This window comes from Brassica rapa, chromosome A05, assembly GCF_000309985.2.
Source record: "Brassica rapa cultivar Chiifu-401-42 chromosome A05, CAAS_Brap_v3.01, whole genome shotgun sequence".
Lineage (NCBI taxonomy): Eukaryota > Viridiplantae > Streptophyta > Magnoliopsida > Brassicales > Brassicaceae > Brassica > Brassica rapa.
This window is the reverse complement of record NC_024799.2, coordinates 12,546,637-12,568,489: the sequence shown is the minus strand read 5'-3', so window position 1 is coordinate 12,568,489 and position 21,853 is coordinate 12,546,637. Positions and strand designations below refer to the sequence as shown.

At 31.5% G+C, this 21,853-nt stretch overlaps 1 protein-coding gene across 1 annotated transcript; it reads left to right on the top strand.

Annotated features, from left to right (window-relative positions):
- The first annotated feature begins 1,294 nt into the window (after positions 1–1,294).
- LOC103868796 (transcription factor bHLH95) lies at positions 1,295–20,467 on the top strand. Its single transcript, XM_009146860.2, has 3 exons — positions 1,295–1,889; positions 2,772–3,281; positions 3,371–20,467. Exons 1-3 carry the CDS (start codon positions 1,563–1,565, stop codon positions 3,473–3,475), a joined length of 942 nt encoding a protein of 313 aa, XP_009145108.1. The 5' UTR covers positions 1,295–1,562; the 3' UTR covers positions 3,476–20,467.
- Positions 20,468–21,853: the final 1,386 nt, after the last annotated feature.

Genomic DNA, 21,853 nt, shown 5'->3' with positions numbered 1-21,853 from the left:
CACAAGTGAATATGAGCATATTCAGACAATTTAAAGTTAAGTGTAAAAAGTGTTTTTTATATATTAACTTCAAAAGAAAATCAGAAAAAGACAATTGAATCTCTGGATGTCAATGATTACATGCACTGAAAACCATGAAGATAACGCTCGCTTTTACCACCACATAATTATTAGACAGTTAACATAATCACAAGTTAATTAAGGATCTTAAGTTTAGCTTTTCATCTTTTTAAAATCAGAGTAACAACTTTTTCAATTAAGAGTAACTTCTTTCATTTATGTTGCTTTATTTTTGAGTTAGCGCGTAGTATTAATCAAATGAAATATCACATAAAATATTTGACTAGTGAGTTGTGCATGACATATTAGAAATTTTCTTTAATCATTGGCATTTTATTATTTTAAATATATTCTATAATATATTACCATCAAATATTTAAGTATTCAGTTTGTTTTCTCTAGTGGTTTCCAATTTTATTAGTACTAGGTACATGAGCTCTTTGCTTCTCAGATAAAATAAACTGGTAAATGAATAGCGAAAAATCTTGAAAAATTCGTTGAAATACTTAGTACTCTAATGATATTTCTAGTTTAATAAATTAAATTTTCTAAATTAGTCTTTGATAGAGAAATTATATTTTTGAAAATTGGTCATAATTAGAGTGTTTTTTATATATTTTTTTATTTTTATTTATTTAAATAATAATTTATTATATATAGATAACAAAGATATAAGAGTATTTTGTTACTTAATGAAGAAGAGATTTTTGAAAATGTGTCTTTAGTGGTGGTAAAGATAAAAAATGGTACCATGATCCCCAAGAGAAATCTTCTGATTAAGCATTGTATTATGTATATCTTTTGTATTTTTGTGTGTCTATCTCATAATTATAACTAAATTTCAAACTTTTATATAGATTTATTTAAAGTAGTACTGACACAGATTGGAAATTTTGAGTAAAGTAAAAAAAATAAATATGTTTTGGAACCTATTTTCGGCATTTCCAAAGAACAATAAAAACAAATAATTTATACAATATACGTTATTTGATTTGAACGTTTTACAAAATACACTTCATGTACAACTGTTATTCTGATTAACTTCACTGTTCCACACAATAATCCGAACGTTGAGAACCAAAATATGCTAAAGACAAATCAGGGTGTTGTGGCATAATGATGAGTTAACTCGTAAATCAATATTCTGGTAAATTTTTGTTTCCTTCATAGAAACGAATTTTCCATTTTATATGTAATATATGGGCAAGTGCATTGAACGTTATAACGTAGGATCGTGGTAGACTAATGGTACACTACGTATCATATTTTAGTACTATCAGGTTAAAACTACACAACTGCTTCGAATAAAAACTTTTACATCGTTTTTATTTTGATGCCTTAGTAACGGTTTCGATAATATTTTGGACTTTTCCTAATAGTTCACTTATCTTTTTATTTATATCTCCTCCTATTTCTCTTTCTTTCACCATCTTTAAACGTCTCTCTCTTTTATATAAGACATTCATAGAAGCATAATAAATACAACAAAGCAAAAAGGTAAAATGAGCATTCAGTTCAATATGACTAATGCTCAAGAGTTGGGGCAAGAGAGTATTGTGTGGGGCATATCCAATTCTGATGATTCTCAAGGTGGCTGCAAGAGAATCGACAAGCAACCGCCTCTAATGCGTCCTTCTCATCCGTCTGAAATTCCGACATCCGATAAGAAAGCTTCAAAAGGAAAAAAGAGGACCCAAAGAAATGAGAAAAATCATGTAGAAGAATCACCCGATCATGAAATACATATATGGACTGAAAGAGAAAGGAGGAAGAAGATGAGAGATATGTTTGCTAAACTACATGCTTTGCTTCCCCAACTTCCTCCTAAGGTATACCTGATTAAATAATAAACGACTTATCAATGCTTTTTTAGTCTTCATATTTTTTTTCGTATTAAGTCCAGTTTTCGATAGGTAATTTGCATGTGGATCAGGTTACTGTGTTTTATAAAGAAATTATGCGTATGAACACTAATCATATAATACTGTGGAGATGGTTCAGTCTTATCCAACTCTTCAAAAGAGGAATTTTTGTGAAATGAAATTATATACTCATCCATCTTTTTTTTGTCAACCTCATCCATCTTATTTAGTTCTGCAAATCTTACCTTTAAAAAAGTTCATTCTTTTTATTACATCATGAAAGATAGTTAGTATCAACTTAGATACGGTTCTCATTCTTATATATATATATTAGTTACAAACGATTTCTCAAACAACTAACATAAGATTATGTTTTAGAACAATTTATCTAAATCGTTTGTGGTCTTTTTTTCATCTAGAACAATTGTTTAAGGCGCAGATGATGTGATCGCACATAAATCAAAATGTCAAATCTTCATTGGTTTGAGGAATTTTAATTTATGTTAATTTTAGTAGCAAGAAAAAGTTATGTTTAGCCATTTTCTCAAAAAAAAAAAAAAATTATATTTTAGATTTCGATTTATTCAACTATTTATGCTTCTTCCTTTTCAAGTTAAGTTTCGTATCCTTTCGCTTTATATAAACACAAACATATATATATATATATATATATATATATATATATATATATATATGTCACTTAGATTTGGTGTAATTTGGCAAACCTGCCAGGCTTTCGATTCCTTGGTTCCTTTTTGTTATACTTTATTTGTGGGGATGTTAATGTGTCGGATATCTTACGTTACGCAAAATCATGTATTAAATACTATTTTAATCCATGATTCACAGGCAGACAAATCAACAATCGTAGACGAGGCAGTGAGCTCCATCAAATCCCTTGAACAAACTTTACATAATCTCCAGATGAGAAAACTCGAGAAACTTCAATATTCTTCGGCTTCAAACACAACAGCTACTACTGCTTTCCCTTATGATCCATCTTCTTCTCCTACAATTCTCCTCACACCAATATCAAACCAGCCCCATATCCTTCCCGTAGGTGCCGCCTCAGCAGATTCTTACTCCCGTGAAGCTTTATTGGCCAATCAGATATCTTCTTCCAGCATGAACCTGCCCTACCCTTGTGATGACCCGACTGCTGAGTTTGATACTTGGTCCACACGTAACGCCGTGCTGAATATCTGTGGAAATGAAGCTTTCTTCAGTTTGTGTTGCCCTAAAGACAAATCAGGGGTTTTCACTAATATGTGTTACTTGTTTGAGAAGTATAACATTGACGTTATATTTGCTAGTGTCTCCTCTAATGTTTTCCGGAGCACCTACATGATCCAAGCACAAGTATAATATATATTATGGTCATAACATGTTCATGTTATATGTTGTAGTTTTTGTTATTTATGATGGTTCTTTTCTTTGTAATGGAACAGGTAAAGCCGAGCTATGAGAATCAGTTATTGGGAGATGGGTTTGGAGCTGCGGAAATTTTCAAGCAAGCTGCTCAAGAAATGGCCTTATGTTTTTCATCTTCTTGAATCAAATATGGCTTCGGTTTAAATTTATTTTCAGGTCATAAAATGAATTTTCAGTTTTAAGCACTTTAGGGTCTTTTGCAAAGTCCTTGTTTTTATGTGCATGTATAGATTAGTTTGGACTTTGAACTTTAACACCCATTATAAGAAAACAAAACAAGAATAAAGAGAAGTGATATCTTCTTGGAACATTGTTGTCTTAGTGCTTGTTCCCGGAAATTTTAGTTTATTTTTCCTTAATCAATGTATATTGGCAAACATTGTCCAATAGAATATAGAATGCATTGTTCTGTATGATGAAGATGCATTTATATTTACCCTATTTTTTATTGTCCAATACATGTTTCCAACATACGTAATAAATTTAAAACAACAATACTGTTGGTGTATTTTATTTTGGAAAAATGGTTGATAACTACCTGATGTACATACTGACCATCACATCACATGGCTAACCATGCAAAATAAACTAATGTATATATACCCACATGAAATATATGTTATACATGCTAACATCCTTCAAATTTATGATGTCATATAATGAACATCACAAGCCTAATTACATTAATCAGAAGTCGTCACATGGACGCCGAAGACATTAAAACCGTCAGTTTTTCGGTCGGTCTGCTAAATGATTTCTCTGACCCATCCGACCCAATTAAATAAAAATATGACCCAACACGATTGCTTCAACTCTATATTGTCTCTTTCGAAGATTAGAGAGTCGAAGAACCTATACACCAAAATCGAAGTCGAGGAACGCATTTCCACATACCGAAACATGTAATAATCGTTAAACACTGTATAGAGATATTTCCTTTTTGTTCAATTGTTAGGGTGTTATTGATTTGTTCGATAGATGGATCTAAGATCGTGGTCATCAAGCAACATTAGTTACATAGGTTGTGGTGGTAGCAAAAATGTGTGCTTGTCGTATGCCATCAAAGGTGTTCACGTCTTGGACATAAGAATCTTGGCCGCTGGTTTTTTGGGTGTGAATTGTACATTACCACCTTCTGCTTCTTCATGATTCTCTTTCTCTTTTTCATGTAAGCTCGTCTCTTTATCCTCTTCAGAAACAGATTTTTCAATGTATATGTCAACTTATTTATACCATCGAGCTGCTGTTTCCAAATTCTTCTTGTTAAGCTCCACTTTTCCGCACAAAGGCTTACACGTCAAGACTTTCAGAAGGGAGCTTGAACCACATTTTCCCAATAACGATCCTTCTCTCAAACAGCTTTAACACCAAAGCTGTGAAGACAAAAGCTAAATCCACCGTGAACAAAACGAGTTCTCCATCAACGAAAGTCAAGACCCCTTCTTCCTTTTTAAATTGTCCACCATTGACTTTCACTGAATTCTCGTCAATATAGAATATCAAAAAAAAAAAAAAAATTAACCTTACATAAAATCAAGGCCTAAAATCAATAAGTAATCCCGACAATAACCCCACATGAGACCCACCACTCGACAATAAATAATCCTCATACAAGCCTGACAATAGTGTGACCTCCACAACAACCCAAAAAATAAACAATAAACTACAACAATTTCATTAACTCTAATAAGAGTTAGGCAACATCTATCAAGACTTCTTCAGCAGCTAAAATATACTTGCTATACAATCGGTATCTAAGTTTCTCTCACACAAGATCCACACAAAAGAAACAAACTCAAAACAACAAAGAGATTTTATCAGCTACAAAACTGTACATTTTCATGATTGAGTTACCATTTTTTTATCGTTTTTGTGAGGTCTGGCTCATGCATAGCCCATCAGTACTTCTGGCCTACTGTCGATGATATTATATGGGCAAGATAGAGTTGGGTTTAGTCGGCGAAGCCCACCACTGGATCATCTATATGATACAAGCATTAGGTCTAGTACTCTCTACGGTTCATTATCATCAAGCTGGCCCACCAACGTTGAGCTTAACTTGGTCAAAAAAAAATAATTCTTATCGGGCCAAAAGTCCAAGCCGACTAGACGGCGGCAGCGGCGCGCATGGTGAGCCTTCTCTCCCTTGAGCTGTTTAACCTCTCATAGCATGAAGCCATATATATATAACTCAACATTGAGTCTCCCAACCGATGTGAAACTTTACTCAGTTTCTTCATTAAAGCCAAAAGGCTTTTTATTAACCCGTAGGCCCATTTCTATTCAATTCTTGCCTTATATTATTTTACACATTTGGTTTGATAATTTAGGCCCAACAGATCTGATGAGATCGCGATGAAGCCAACGTCCCGAGACTGAGGAAGCCGACATCTCGCTCGAGACCAGTGCAAAAAACTTCTCGCTGGAGACAACTGAACTGATTCATCGCTCAAGACTGACGAAAACTGCCAGCATGGTACGATTGATCAAAGATCAAACCCAACCGGGGTAGACTTGATCCACGATGATGAAACCAGGAGCCACAAGTCGCTGCCACGGACAAAAATCTATTATGGACCAAATGGTCAAAAAAAAGTCTACAACATCCAAAAAAAATCTAACATGGACCAATTAAAGGGAAATGACGATTTTGCCATTAATGAAAGAGTAATATGGGCCATTGGATCATAACATCTACGTTTTAATCTTGGCCATACAATTTAACACATGTCTCATTCTCCCTCCTTCTCTTTTTTTAATCTCAGCCACTCACATCCACACAATCTTCCTTATCTCATTCTCTCATTCGAGTTGGTAAAACTAGTATAACTCGTACAACTAAACATTTTAAAAAATTATATAATTAGTATAAAAATATTATAATTTACACATGAAATTAACAAATAAATATTCTAATTGGTATATGATGACAAAAATGTCTTCTAATTCGTTTAAGATTTTTCAATTTTTTGTTATATTATTGTATTACACACTTAATTTTATATTATATATTTATACTTTTAAGGTTATTAACTATATTAGCCATATTTTTATGATAATCAAACATCAAACATATTTTACAAAGCTATGATGTGAAAATATTGGTACAACCCTTATAACTAGACATATAACCAATATATATATATATATATAATTTTTATTATATATTAGACTAGTATTACTGGTATAACTAGTACAACTTCGACGTTTCAGAAATTAACAAAACCAATTTGGTATTTCATATGAGAAAAACAATCATATATCCCAGTTGGTATGTACTCATAAAGTTTCTCTTAATTTAAATTGAAGTTTTAGAAAAAAATATAAAAATTATTACACAATTCCATAAGTTTACATGATCTACCTTATACTTTTAATGTTTGTTAACTTGTTTGTCCACATAAGTTTTGGAAAACATACATGAAATGTAGTTTTACAAAATTGATGATTTCATTGTAACCGGGCAAAGACATGTAAACATAAATAAGTGGTACAACTGAGATAAAATGTATTTATTATGTGGTACAACTAATATTTTATGATTTCACTGCCAAAATACAACTATGCACAAACTGGTACAACTCAAAAACTAGTACAACTATTTACAGTCGGTACAACTAGAAAACTGGTACAACTACTTGTTATTTTATTTAGTATTATTTTAAATATGCATCATGTTGTAACTTAAATATATCATCCCATTTAAATATGTAATTATAGATTAAAATTATGCTATGAATATATTTGATATCTTTTTTTAAAAGTAAAAATAATTTTCTGTATTATTTTCATTAATATATTTTCTTGCAATATATTTGACTTAATATTATTTACTAGTTATTTTTTAATAACTTTTCATTATATATTAAACGTTTACTACTAGTACAACTCATATAATTAAAAATATATTCATATACTAGACATGTAATATTGGTACTACTGGTTCAACTTCTTAATTATAGAAATTTTATTGGGAAAATTGCCAAAACAGAATAAAAAAACAGAATGGTTGTCCCTATGGTATAAATTCAATCTAAAGTTGTCCCTATAGTATAATTTTCTTCATAATACCAAAATTAACCTTAAACTAATCCCATTATAAATGATTAATTGTATTTAAAAAAAATGGAAATCAGTTTGTTTAAATGGGGAAAGAATAAAAAAAAAACAATCTAAAGGGAAAATTGTACCCCTAATTCCCGTAACCCTAATAAAAAATAAAACAATCTCTCCGCCTCTCTCTATCACAGCGACGAAGAAGGCGATTGCGTCTTCTCCGGTAAAATCAACGGCGAGTGCAGACGCCACCGGTGGAAATTTCGGTTCCCACACTATTGTCATAGTACAAACACCAAACATGAAGCCTATCCATCATTTTCAAACCCGTGAGGGCTTCTACATCATCTTTGCATTATACTCTTTTAAATCTTCTACATCATCTTTGCATTATACTCTTTTAAAACAAAATATAACCATATTAGTTGGAGAGTTGTACTGGTTATACGCGTTTCAGTTTTACTAATATACATGTTATACTCCTTCTAGCTGTATTATAGGCTATTACAAAACACATCTTAACCTAATATAATTTTTCTGGCTTTGCAACTACCTTCTTCGGCTTCGAGAGCAAAAAGAATGAAGATGATTTTTTCCTAAATAGTACAACTAGTAAAACAAATTCATTATCAAAATTAAATATTATAGAAAACAAACTATTAAAATATTTTAATACATATAGGTGGGAGGATTGTACCAATTTTTCATTGGTTCTGCATCATCATCTTCTATAACATTATTAATAAGCTGAAAACAAAAACCAAATATCACTATACTAATTGCAAAGTTATACTAGTTATATGCGTTCTAGTTGTACTAGTCATAGTGGTTATACTCACTCTAGTTATACTAGATGTACTGGTTTGAGTTGTACTAGTTGTACTAGTTTGAGTTGTACTAGTTATACTATTAATACTCTGTGTTCTTCTTTGACGCGAATTTTTTACAACGAAGATGAAATTCGATTCAGATAAGAGTAAATCGATTAAGGATGATAATAGGTCGATCGATTTGGGATAAGAACAAGAAAACAATAATATAAATCTGGGTTAAAAACAAGAACAACAAAATTGGATTGTGGGAGGTGAAGGAGATTGTGTTTTGATTTGGGGATGTAGGGTTACAAATGGGTCGGATTCTGGGTCAGAAAATGGGTCGGATTTTGGGTAGGATAATAGTGGCACAGGTTGTAAATAAGTTAATGTCTTCTGGTTTTTCAGTTATTTACTTTTGTTTAATATTTAAATTTTAACTGAAAATAAATAGAAATTATGAGTGGGTCATTTTAGATTTTTTTGACCCCTTGTGGTCCATTTTAGGATTTGCAAAAATCTATTATGGACCAAATGGTCAAAAAAAAGTCTACAACATCCAAAAAAAATCTAACATGGACCAATTAAAGGGAAATGACGATTTTGCCATTAATGAAAGAGTAATATGGGCCATTGGATCATAACATCTACGTTTTAATCTTGGCCATACAATTTAACACATGTCTCATTCTCCCTCCTTCTCTTTTTTTAATCTCAGCCACTCACATCCACACAATCTTCCTTATCTCATTCTCTCATTCGAGTTGGTAAAACTAGTATAACTCGTACAACTAAACATTTTAAAAAATTATATAATTAGTATAAAAATATTATAATTTACACATGAAATTAACAAATAAATATTCTAATTGGTATATGATGACAAAAATGTCTTCTAATTCGTTTAAGATTTTTCAATTTTTTGTTATATTATTGTATTACACACTTAATTTTATATTATATATTTATACTTTTAAGGTTATTAACTATATTAGCCATATTTTTATGATAATCAAACATCAAACATATTTTACAAAGCTATGATGTGAAAATATTGGTACAACCCTTATAACTAGACATATAACCAATATATATATATATATATAATTTTTATTATATATTAGACTAGTATTACTGGTATAACTAGTACAACTTCGACGTTTCAGAAATTAACAAAACCAATTTGGTATTTCATATGAGAAAAACAATCATATATCCCAGTTGGTATGTACTCATAAAGTTTCTCTTAATTTAAATTGAAGTTTTAGAAAAAAATATAAAAATTATTACACAATTCCATAAGTTTACATGATCTACCTTATACTTTTAATGTTTGTTAACTTGTTTGTCCACATAAGTTTTGGAAAACATACATGAAATGTAGTTTTACAAAATTGATGATTTCATTGTAACCGGGCAAAGACATGTAAACATAAATAAGTGGTACAACTGAGATAAAATGTATTTATTATGTGGTACAACTAATATTTTATGATTTCACTGCCAAAATACAACTATGCACAAACTGGTACAACTCAAAAACTAGTACAACTATTTACAGTCGGTACAACTAGAAAACTGGTACAACTACTTGTTATTTTATTTAGTATTATTTTAAATATGCATCATGTTGTAACTTAAATATATCATCCCATTTAAATATGTAATTATAGATTAAAATTATGCTATGAATATATTTGATATCTTTTTTTAAAAGTAAAAATAATTTTCTGTATTATTTTCATTAATATATTTTCTTGCAATATATTTGACTTAATATTATTTACTAGTTATTTTTTAATAACTTTTCATTATATATTAAACGTTTACTACTAGTACAACTCATATAATTAAAAATATATTCATATACTAGACATGTAATATTGGTACTACTGGTTCAACTTCTTAATTATAGAAATTTTATTGGGAAAATTGCCAAAACAGAATAAAAAAACAGAATGGTTGTCCCTATGGTATAAATTCAATCTAAAGTTGTCCCTATAGTATAATTTTCTTCATAATACCAAAATTAACCTTAAACTAATCCCATTATAAATGATTAATTGTATTTAAAAAAAATGGAAATCAGTTTGTTTAAATGGGGAAAGAATAAAAAAAAAACAATCTAAAGGGAAAATTGTACCCCTAATTCCCGTAACCCTAATAAAAAATAAAACAATCTCTCCGCCTCTCTCTATCACAGCGACGAAGAAGGCGATTGCGTCTTCTCCGGTAAAATCAACGGCGAGTGCAGACGCCACCGGTGGAAATTTCGGTTCCCACACTATTGTCATAGTACAAACACCAAACATGAAGCCTATCCATCATTTTCAAACCCGTGAGGGCTTCTACATCATCTTTGCATTATACTCTTTTAAATCTTCTACATCATCTTTGCATTATACTCTTTTAAAACAAAATATAACCATATTAGTTGGAGAGTTGTACTGGTTATACGCGTTTCAGTTTTACTAATATACATGTTATACTCCTTCTAGCTGTATTATAGGCTATTACAAAACACATCTTAACCTAATATATTTTTTCTGGCTTTGCAACTACCTTCTTCGGCTTCGAGAGCAAAAAGAATGAAGATGATTTTTTCCTAAATAGTACAACTAGTAAAACAAATTCATTATCAAAATTAAATATTATAGAAAACAAACTATTAAAATATTTTAATACATATAGGTGGGAGGATTGTACCAATTTTTCATTGGTTCTGCATCATCATCTTCTATAACATTATTAATAAGCTGAAAACAAAAACCAAATATCACTATACTAATTGCAAAGTTATACTAGTTATATGCGTTCTAGTTGTACTAGTCATAGTGGTTATACTCACTCTAGTTATACTAGATGTACTGGTTTGAGTTGTACTAGTTGTACTAGTTTGAGTTGTACTAGTTATACTATTAATACTCTGTGTTCTTCTTTGACGCGAATTTTTTACAACGAAGATGAAATTCGATTCAGATAAGAGTAAATCGATTAAGGATGATAATAGGTCGATCGATTTGGGATAAGAACAAGAAAACAATAATATAAATCTGGGTTAAAAACAAGAACAACAAAATTGGATTGTGGGAGGTGAAGGAGATTGTGTTTTGATTTGGGGATGTAGGGTTACAAATGGGTCGGATTCTGGGTCAGAAAATGGGTCGGATTTTGGGTAGGATAATAGTGGCACAGGTTGTAAATAAGTTAATGTCTTCTGGTTTTTCAGTTATTTACTTTTGTTTAATATTTAAATTTTAACTGAAAATAAATAGAAATTATGAGTGGGTCATTTTAGATTTTTTTGACCCCTTGTGGTCCATTTTAGGATTTGCAAAAATCTATTATGGACCAAATGGTCAAAAAAAGTCTACAACATCCAAAAAAAATCTAACATGGACCAATTAAAGGGAAATGACGATTTTGCCATTAATGAAAGAGTAATATGGGCCATTGGATCATAACATCTACGTTTTAATCTTGGCCATACAATTTAACACATGTCTCATTCTCCCTCCTTCTCTTTTTTTAATCTCAGCCACTCACATCCACACAATCTTCCTTATCTCATTCTCTCATTCGAGTTGGTAAAACTAGTATAACTCGTACAACTAAACATTTTAAAAAATTATATAATTAGTATAAAAATATTATAATTTACACATGAAATTAACAAATAAATATTCTAATTGGTATATGATGACAAAAATGTCTTCTAATTCGTTTAAGATTTTTCAATTTTTTGTTATATTATTGTATTACACACTTAATTTTATATTATATATTTATACTTTTAAGGTTATTAACTATATTAGCCATATTTTTATGATAATCAAACATCAAACATATTTTACAAAGCTATGATGTGAAAATATTGGTACAACCCTTATAACTAGACATATAACCAATATATATATATATATATAATTTTTATTATATATTAGACTAGTATTACTGGTATAACTAGTACAACTTCGACGTTTCAGAAATTAACAAAACCAATTTGGTATTTCATATGAGAAAAACAATCATATATCCCAGTTGGTATGTACTCATAAAGTTTCTCTTAATTTAAATTGAAGTTTTAGAAAAAAATATAAAAATTATTACACAATTCCATAAGTTTACATGATCTACCTTATACTTTTAATGTTTGTTAACTTGTTTGTCCACATAAGTTTTGGAAAACATACATGAAATGTAGTTTTACAAAATTGATGATTTCATTGTAACCGGGCAAAGACATGTAAACATAAATAAGTGGTACAACTGAGATAAAATGTATTTATTATGTGGTACAACTAATATTTTATGATTTCACTGCCAAAATACAACTATGCACAAACTGGTACAACTCAAAAACTAGTACAACTATTTACAGTCGGTACAACTAGAAAACTGGTACAACTACTTGTTATTTTATTTAGTATTATTTTAAATATGCATCATGTTGTAACTTAAATATATCATCCCATTTAAATATGTAATTATAGATTAAAATTATGCTATGAATATATTTGATATCTTTTTTTAAAAGTAAAAATAATTTTCTGTATTATTTTCATTAATATATTTTCTTGCAATATATTTGACTTAATATTATTTACTAGTTATTTTTTAATAACTTTTCATTATATATTAAACGTTTACTACTAGTACAACTCATATAATTAAAAATATATTCATATACTAGACATGTAATATTGGTACTACTGGTTCAACTTCTTAATTATAGAAATTTTATTGGGAAAATTGCCAAAACAGAATAAAAAAACAGAATGGTTGTCCCTATGGTATAAATTCAATCTAAAGTTGTCCCTATAGTATAATTTTCTTCATAATACCAAAATTAACCTTAAACTAATCCCATTATAAATGATTAATTGTATTTAAAAAAAATGGAAATCAGTTTGTTTAAATGGGGAAAGAATAAAAAAAAAACAATCTAAAGGGAAAATTGTACCCCTAATTCCCGTAACCCTAATAAAAAATAAAACAATCTCTCCGCCTCTCTCTATCACAGCGACGAAGAAGGCGATTGCGTCTTCTCCGGTAAAATCAACGGCGAGTGCAGACGCCACCGGTGGAAATTTCGGTTCCCACACTATTGTCATAGTACAAACACCAAACATGAAGCCTATCCATCATTTTCAAACCCGTGAGGGCTTCTACATCATCTTTGCATTATACTCTTTTAAATCTTCTACATCATCTTTGCATTATACTCTTTTAAAACAAAATATAACCATATTAGTTGGAGAGTTGTACTGGTTATACGCGTTTCAGTTTTACTAATATACATGTTATACTCCTTCTAGCTGTATTATAGGCTATTACAAAACACATCTTAACCTAATATAATTTTTCTGGCTTTGCAACTACCTTCTTCGGCTTCGAGAGCAAAAAGAATGAAGATGATTTTTTCCTAAATAGTACAACTAGTAAAACAAATTCATTATCAAAATTAAATATTATAGAAAACAAACTATTAAAATATTTTAATACATATAGGTGGGAGGATTGTACCAATTTTTCATTGGTTCTGCATCATCATCTTCTATAACATTATTAATAAGCTGAAAACAAAAACCAAATATCACTATACTAATTGCAAAGTTATACTAGTTATATGCGTTCTAGTTGTACTAGTCATAGTGGTTATACTCACTCTAGTTATACTAGATGTACTGGTTTGAGTTGTACTAGTTGTACTAGTTTGAGTTGTACTAGTTATACTATTAATACTCTGTGTTCTTCTTTGACGCGAATTTTTTACAACGAAGATGAAATTCGATTCAGATAAGAGTAAATCGATTAAGGATGATAATAGGTCGATCGATTTGGGATAAGAACAAGAAAACAATAATATAAATCTGGGTTAAAAACAAGAACAACAAAATTGGATTGTGGGAGGTGAAGGAGATTGTGTTTTGATTTGGGGATGTAGGGTTACAAATGGGTCGGATTCTGGGTCAGAAAATGGGTCGGATTTTGGGTAGGATAATAGTGGCACAGGTTGTAAATAAGTTAATGTCTTCTGGTTTTTCAGTTATTTACTTTTGTTTAATATTTAAATTTTAACTGAAAATAAATAGAAATTATGAGTGGGTCATTTTAGATTTTTTTGACCCCTTGTGGTCCATTTTAGGATTTGCAAAAATCTATTATGGACCAAATGGTCAAAAAAAAGTCTACAACATCCAAAAAAAATCTAACATGGACCAATTAAAGGGAAATGACGATTTTGCCATTAATGAAAGAGTAATATGGGCCATTGGATCATAACATCTACGTTTTAATCTTGGCCATACAATTTAACACATGTCTCATTCTCCCTCCTTCTCTTTTTTTAATCTCAGCCACTCACATCCACACAATCTTCCTTATCTCATTCTCTCATTCGAGTTGGTAAAACTAGTATAACTCGTACAACTAAACATTTTAAAAAATTATATAATTAGTATAAAAATATTATAATTTACACATGAAATTAACAAATAAATATTCTAATTGGTATATGATGACAAAAATGTCTTCTAATTCGTTTAAGATTTTTCAATTTTTTGTTATATTATTGTATTACACACTTAATTTTATATTATATATTTATACTTTTAAGGTTATTAACTATATTAGCCATATTTTTATGATAATCAAACATCAAACATATTTTACAAAGCTATGATGTGAAAATATTGGTACAACCCTTATAACTAGACATATAACCAATATATATATATATATATATAATTTTTATTATATATTAGACTAGTATTACTGGTATAACTAGTACAACTTCGACGTTTCAGAAATTAACAAAACCAATTTGGTATTTCATATGAGAAAAACAATCATATATCCCAGTTGGTATGTACTCATAAAGTTTCTCTTAATTTAAATTGAAGTTTTAGAAAAAAATATAAAAATTATTACACAATTCCATAAGTTTACATGATCTACCTTATACTTTTAATGTTTGTTAACTTGTTTGTCCACATAAGTTTTGGAAAACATACATGAAATGTAGTTTTACAAAATTGATGATTTCATTGTAACCGGGCAAAGACATGTAAACATAAATAAGTGGTACAACTGAGATAAAATGTATTTATTATGTGGTACAACTAATATTTTATGATTTCACTGCCAAAATACAACTATGCACAAACTGGTACAACTCAAAAACTAGTACAACTATTTACAGTCGGTACAACTAGAAAACTGGTACAACTACTTGTTATTTTATTTAGTATTATTTTAAATATGCATCATGTTGTAACTTAAATATATCATCCCATTTAAATATGTAATTATAGATTAAAATTATGCTATGAATATATTTGATATCTTTTTTTAAAAGTAAAAATAATTTTCTGTATTATTTTCATTAATATATTTTCTTGCAATATATTTGACTTAATATTATTTACTAGTTATTTTTTAATAACTTTTCATTATATATTAAACGTTTACTACTAGTACAACTCATATAATTAAAAATATATTCATATACTAGACATGTAATATTGGTACTACTGGTTCAACTTCTTAATTATAGAAATTTTATTGGGAAAATTGCCAAAACAGAATAAAAAAACAGAATGGTTGTCCCTATGGTATAAATTCAATCTAAAGTTGTCCCTATAGTATAATTTTCTTCATAATACCAAAATTAACCTTAAACTAATCCCATTATAAATGATTAATTGTATTTAAAAAAAATGGAAATCAGTTTGTTTAAATGGGGAAAGAATAAAAAAAAAACAATCTAAAGGGAAAATTGTACCCCTAATTCCCGTAACCCTAATAAAAAATAAAACAATCTCTCCGCCTCTCTCTATCACAGCGACGAAGAAGGCGATTGCGTCTTCTCCGGTAAAATCAACGGCGAGTGCAGACGCCACCGGTGGAAATTTCGGTTCCCACACTATTGTCATAGTACAAACACCAAACATGAAGCCTATCCATCATTTTCAAACCCGTGAGGGCTTCTACATCATCTTTGCATTATACTCTTTTAAATCTTCTACATCATCTTTGCATTATACTCTTTTAAAACAAAATATAACCATATTAGTTGGAGAGTTGTACTGGTTATACGCGTTTCAGTTTTACTAATATACATGTTATACTCCTTCTAGCTGTATTATAGGCTATTACAAAACACATCTTAACCTAATATAATTTTTCTGGCTTTGCAACTACCTTCTTCGGCTTCGAGAGCAAAAAGAATGAAGATGATTTTTTCCTAAATAGTACAACTAGTAAAACAAATTCATTATCAAAATTAAATATTATAGAAAACAAACTATTAAAATATTTTAATACATATAGGTGGGAGGATTGTACCAATTTTTCATTGGTTCTGCATCATCATCTTCTATAACATTATTAATAAGCTGAAAACAAAAACCAAATATCACTATACTAATTGCAAAGTTATACTAGTTATATGCGTTCTAGTTGTACTAGTCATAGTGGTTATACTCACTCTAGTTATACTAGATGTACTGGTTTGAGTTGTACTAGTTGTACTAGTTTGAGTTGTACTAGTTATACTATTAATACTCTGTGTTCTTCTTTGACGCGAATTTTTTACAACGAAGATGAAATTCGATTCAGATAAGAGTAAATCGATTAAGGATGATAATAGGTCGATCGATTTGGGATAAGAACAAGAAAACAATAATATAAATCTGGGTTAAAAACAAGAACAACAAAATTGGATTGTGGGAGGTGAAGGAGATTGTGTTTTGATTTGGGGATGTAGGGTTACAAATGGGTCGGATTCTGGGTCAGAAAATGGGTCGGATTTTGGGTAGGATAATAGTGGCACAGGTTGTAAATAAGTTAATGTCTTCTGGTTTTTCAGTTATTTACTTTTGTTTAATATTTAAATTTTAACTGAAAATAAATAGAAATTATGAGTGGGTCATTTTAGATTTTTTTGACCCCTTGTGGTCCATTTTAGGATTTGATCCCGCTGCCACCCTGGTCACTAAGACGCATAAAACAAACGATCTAACCATCAGATCTGATGGGAACCGACGGAACAACAGACCAAGCGGAGACAATCCTATAGCTCAATCTACTACTTCAGGCAGGTATCTCCCTTGCCGACAGCACACACCTTAAAGAGGAGGAGGAGCTGTAATGCGCACGCGCCACTCCCATCGCCAAACCACCGAGAATCTCCAGGTGCTCCTAAATTTTCCATCTCACGATCTGTATATTTCTAGACCGAAGAGACGACTCACCTGGATCCGGATCAAACCACCAAAACCTGAGTTTAAGAGGACCAGACGAAATTCGTACAGGGAACTTAAACAGGAAAATCCCTCGAGCCTTCGAGCCTTCGAGCTCCAGATAAAGGGACCAAGTAAGCTTAATAGGATGTTTCCTACAATAACCCGAACCCATAAGCGACCAACTTGCGAAATAGTACCAATGTAAACAATTTCATAGGTTACATTGAAAATAGTGTGAACACTGAAGGACGATATCCTCCACCGATGACCTAAAGAGGTGGATATTTTTTTGGTAAACACATAACTCAACAAATTCAACAGCTCGCAAGACTCCTCATCTTCTGATAAAGAAAAAAATGATATCTCTATTTTATCCCAGAACTCGAATTCGTTGGAGGAAGGCTAAAACCGATTCCTTAAAACAAAATGACCTCTTTTCACGAGATTTGAACTTGAAAAAAGCATAGTAGATGAAGGACGTGTTCCATGGACGAACCTAACCATGAAGTTACTTTCTTTGAAAGCAAACGACGAATCTAGACAAATCATAATGATACGCATATTTCTAAACGAAAACAAGACCACAATAAAGAAAAAGCTTTATATCTCAAGTCCTCAAACGTGACCTAGCTCCGTAAACGGCATTCCGAGCATGAGAGCTCGAGACCTAAGGAGAGCGCGGGCTGAGCAAGAGAGGGACCAAAAAGATTACTTGCTTTCTATGTAATTAAATCATTTACGTTTGCGAAACGACCAAAAGATTCCTCCACCATCTGATTATGGAACGAGAAGAACACGAGGAGTATTTCTTAATGTTTATTTCATTAAATAAACACAAATTGGATAAAAGTCCAGAATCGTACACACAACAAAAATGAACCTAGCTCATGCCAATCACATGAGCTCGTCTCCATACGATGCAGTTTACACAAATCAGACGTCTCCTTGAGACGATTATAATCAAACTACGTCTAGACTTACAAGTGTCAGGACGCTCGATATGATCCGAAATGGACGAGTTGTATGCGAACCAAATAAATAATTCATATCCCGGACGCCTCGCCCTCTCATCAGCTACACGAGGAACACATGATCAAACGTCCAACACATTTACTTCTCAGTTAGCTCAAAGTTACCAGGACCAAAACACATCCATGCGATAAAAAATTCTTTATAATCTATTTATGCATATCAATATAGTGCATAAGATAATACATATTCTTGCATAGCTATTGTGATCTTCTGAGTCATCAGATTCATATTGATTCATTATTTTGCATCACAACTTCATAAATAAACTTATACAACTGCAAAATGTTTTATAAACTCTTCTTGCACAAGCTTGAATTCTTAGCGAGTTTACCATGCGGTCTCAAACGACCCAAGCTCGCATCGACCTAAAATACCATCCATATAATAAAAGAAAAAACAATATCGATAAACCACGTCCTTAGGCCATCACTGGCCCGCGAGTTAGATTCCTATCAGCTTCTATCTCGCAAAACACCTCGAGGACGAGCGATATAAATTGCTCCAGTAACCGAACCAAAGTAAAAACTCAACTATCGAACGTGTAGCCGATCATTTTGCATTGACTTAATGATTCATTGGGATTATATTTCTAGTTCCGTACCTTTACACAAACACAAAATATTTACACAAACGGCGTGAAATAAACGACTAGATTCATATCAAAAAGCTCATAAAATAAAACAAGCTTAATAAACATATTTATTATGCAAATCCAATCTACCACGAGAGATCAAGGTAACTCCGCATCAGCAACCCTGTGCACAAGCTCGTCCCACTACCTTTACAGCCACAAGCTCCATCCAACTTTCATCTCACCAGCAGGATCCACATCATATTACATCGAAATCTTGTCCGGACCCGTGTACATAAACGAAATCGGTCACCTGATGATCAAAAGAACCTCAGATGACTCGGTGTAATGCATCTAGTAGCTTAGGTCGGACTCATATTTTGATCACGACAAAGGCGCCAAGACCAAATGCTTCATGCGACCTCTTGTGAGCGACCTCACTAAGTAATGGCAAACGACTTTGTAAACTCCCTAGAAGAAAATCAAATTGGAATTGTATTATTGTTCCGGATGCTTTACCGCCCTCCAACCTCGCCACCTTGCTTGAAGAACTGGGGGACAAATGTTGGACCATAATTCGGCACCAAGTTTCATGTGATTAATAAAATGTCAAAAGACGACGTCAAAAGTTAGTTAGCAAGCTCCCCATATTTCGGACTCACATGGACCTAAGAAGAGGTCAAAGATTTGATCAAATATTAAGGAGCACGTGCAACTAACTTACGAACTGACGGAGGCTGATTGCTCCTATAAAAGACGAAGTTATTACTCTTGTAAAGAGGGGGCTTCTTCTGGAGATGGACGAGACACAAAGCTTGCAAAAAAGGAATAAAGACCCACGAACATGAAAAGAGACTTCGGTCTCGGCAAAATCGACATCTTCCTCCACCAACACATGATGGAATCATTATATCTATTTAATGATTAAACAAGTCATCCATTTTTTGATGATTTAAGAAGAACGAGAGAGATGAGATTCCCAATAATAATCTCACGACGTAAACACATCTTTGTAATTGTGAAAACAAGAATCCATAACGATAGCGACCCTCGTATCATGTTAATGATCGACCTTATCTTCATACGACAAGATCGATCTAAAGAGATCATATGCAGTTCGAGAACTTATCAATCGTACACTAACTACTAGTTATTCAAGACAAGAGATCTCGAAGCAAACATCGAGCTCGAGACCGAGAATCCGAGGTCTCTCCCGAGACCGAAGATACTGACATCTCTTTCGACATGATTATAATCGAACTACGTTTAGACTTGATCCCTTGACGGGTACGTAGGCAACTTGATACCGAATCCAGTCACGATCTTTCTTTTCCTGATATTTGTATGCTATTTTTTTGTTGACTCATACCTGATTAATTCGTTGCGTTCTAAAGATATTGTTGCCCACGTTATTTCTTCCCCAGGTTAAGCTCTCGATCACTACAAAATACTTAATGTAGATTTTAAGATCTACATGTACTATTAAAAGGAAAAAAAATGGGTGTTGAACAAATTATACCAATGTACATGGTCTAAGGAATATTTATGTGATGTGTATATTAGAGTTTGGCTTCTCCACAAACTTACTCGCATTGTTTTGACTTGTTTAATTTGTGAACCATCCAATGCATTTTGTCATCAAAGTTGGCACATCAGCTTCATTTCCACAGCTTTTGCCATCATTAATGGATTAAATGTATCAATGTTTCCCAAATCATACCTGTTTTAGTTAATTTTGGTACGGATTGGCTTCTAGCAAACATTAGCCTAACAAATGTCTTCTATACTCCCGTTTGTTTCTCATGAAAAGGGTGAGGAGTCATATCGTTTTGGGGAGTTCAACATCGCCTATAAAATCATAGTGTAAGTAGTTTTGGTTTTACGTAGATACTTAAGAGCATCTCCAATGTAAAACTTCATTTTTTCTCCAAAATGGAGTAAAAATAAGTATAGAATAAAAAATGTTCCAATCCAACACTATTTTTCATTCCATAATGGAGTAATGAACAAACAAAAATATATTACTTCATTTATGAAATAAATTTCATTATGAAGTAAAAATGAAGTAGGGTTAGAGTACTTTTTGGGTAAACGACTTATTTCCCCACCAGAAGTATCGTATAGTAACAGTTACCCACGAACTTTCGACCTCGTCTTAATTCCACATATTTAAAGTTATTCAACCTATTACTCCCCAATACAGAAGATCGAAACACAAACCTACATAATATTTAATGTCGAAACTAAAACCGACACAGAGCCGGTTCACACTGGTTTACTGTTTTTTAATTTGAAAAATAACCAATCGGTAATCTAGTTAAACCTAAAAATACCCGGTTACAAATTATAAACCAAAATTAACTAAATCCAACCTAATAACCTGACCCATTTACCCAATAACCTAATTTCTTAAATTATTAACACAGCATCTTCTTCTCTTCATATGACGCTTGCGAGTTGTGACTTGTGAGTTTCTCCTTCAAGATGATTCAGACGTAATATGATTACTTCTTTGACCATAAGAATGTGAATTCTGAGAATTAATCAGTGTCATCTAATTCATCATCAGTCAACGCAAAGATTCTTAAGATCTCAAGTGTGTTCAAACAACTAACCATTCGTGTTCAGAACCTGCTCCATGATCTTGTGGTTGTTACTCCACAAGAGGTGAGCTAGATATAACAAAACAATGGTTTTCCCTTTAGCCTCCTTTGTTAGTGTTCCCAAGTCTCTGATTTTTAACAAAAAAGCAGACGCAAAATCGCTTTGCAATTTATTGTT

What these genes read in the sequence shown, in the direction of transcription:
- LOC103868796 (XM_009146860.2), top strand. Translation starts at nt 1,563, where the DNA reads ATGAGCATTCAGTTCAATATGACTAATGCTCAAGAGTTGGGGCAAGAG. An exon ending in TTCCCCAACTTCCTCCTAAG is followed by an intron (nt 1,890 to 2,771) that starts GTATACCTGATT and finishes CATGATTCACAG; the next exon opens with GCAGACAAATCAACAATCGT. An exon ending in CCTACATGATCCAAGCACAA is followed by an intron (nt 3,282 to 3,370) that starts GTATAATATATA and finishes GTAATGGAACAG; the next exon opens with GTAAAGCCGAGCTATGAGAA.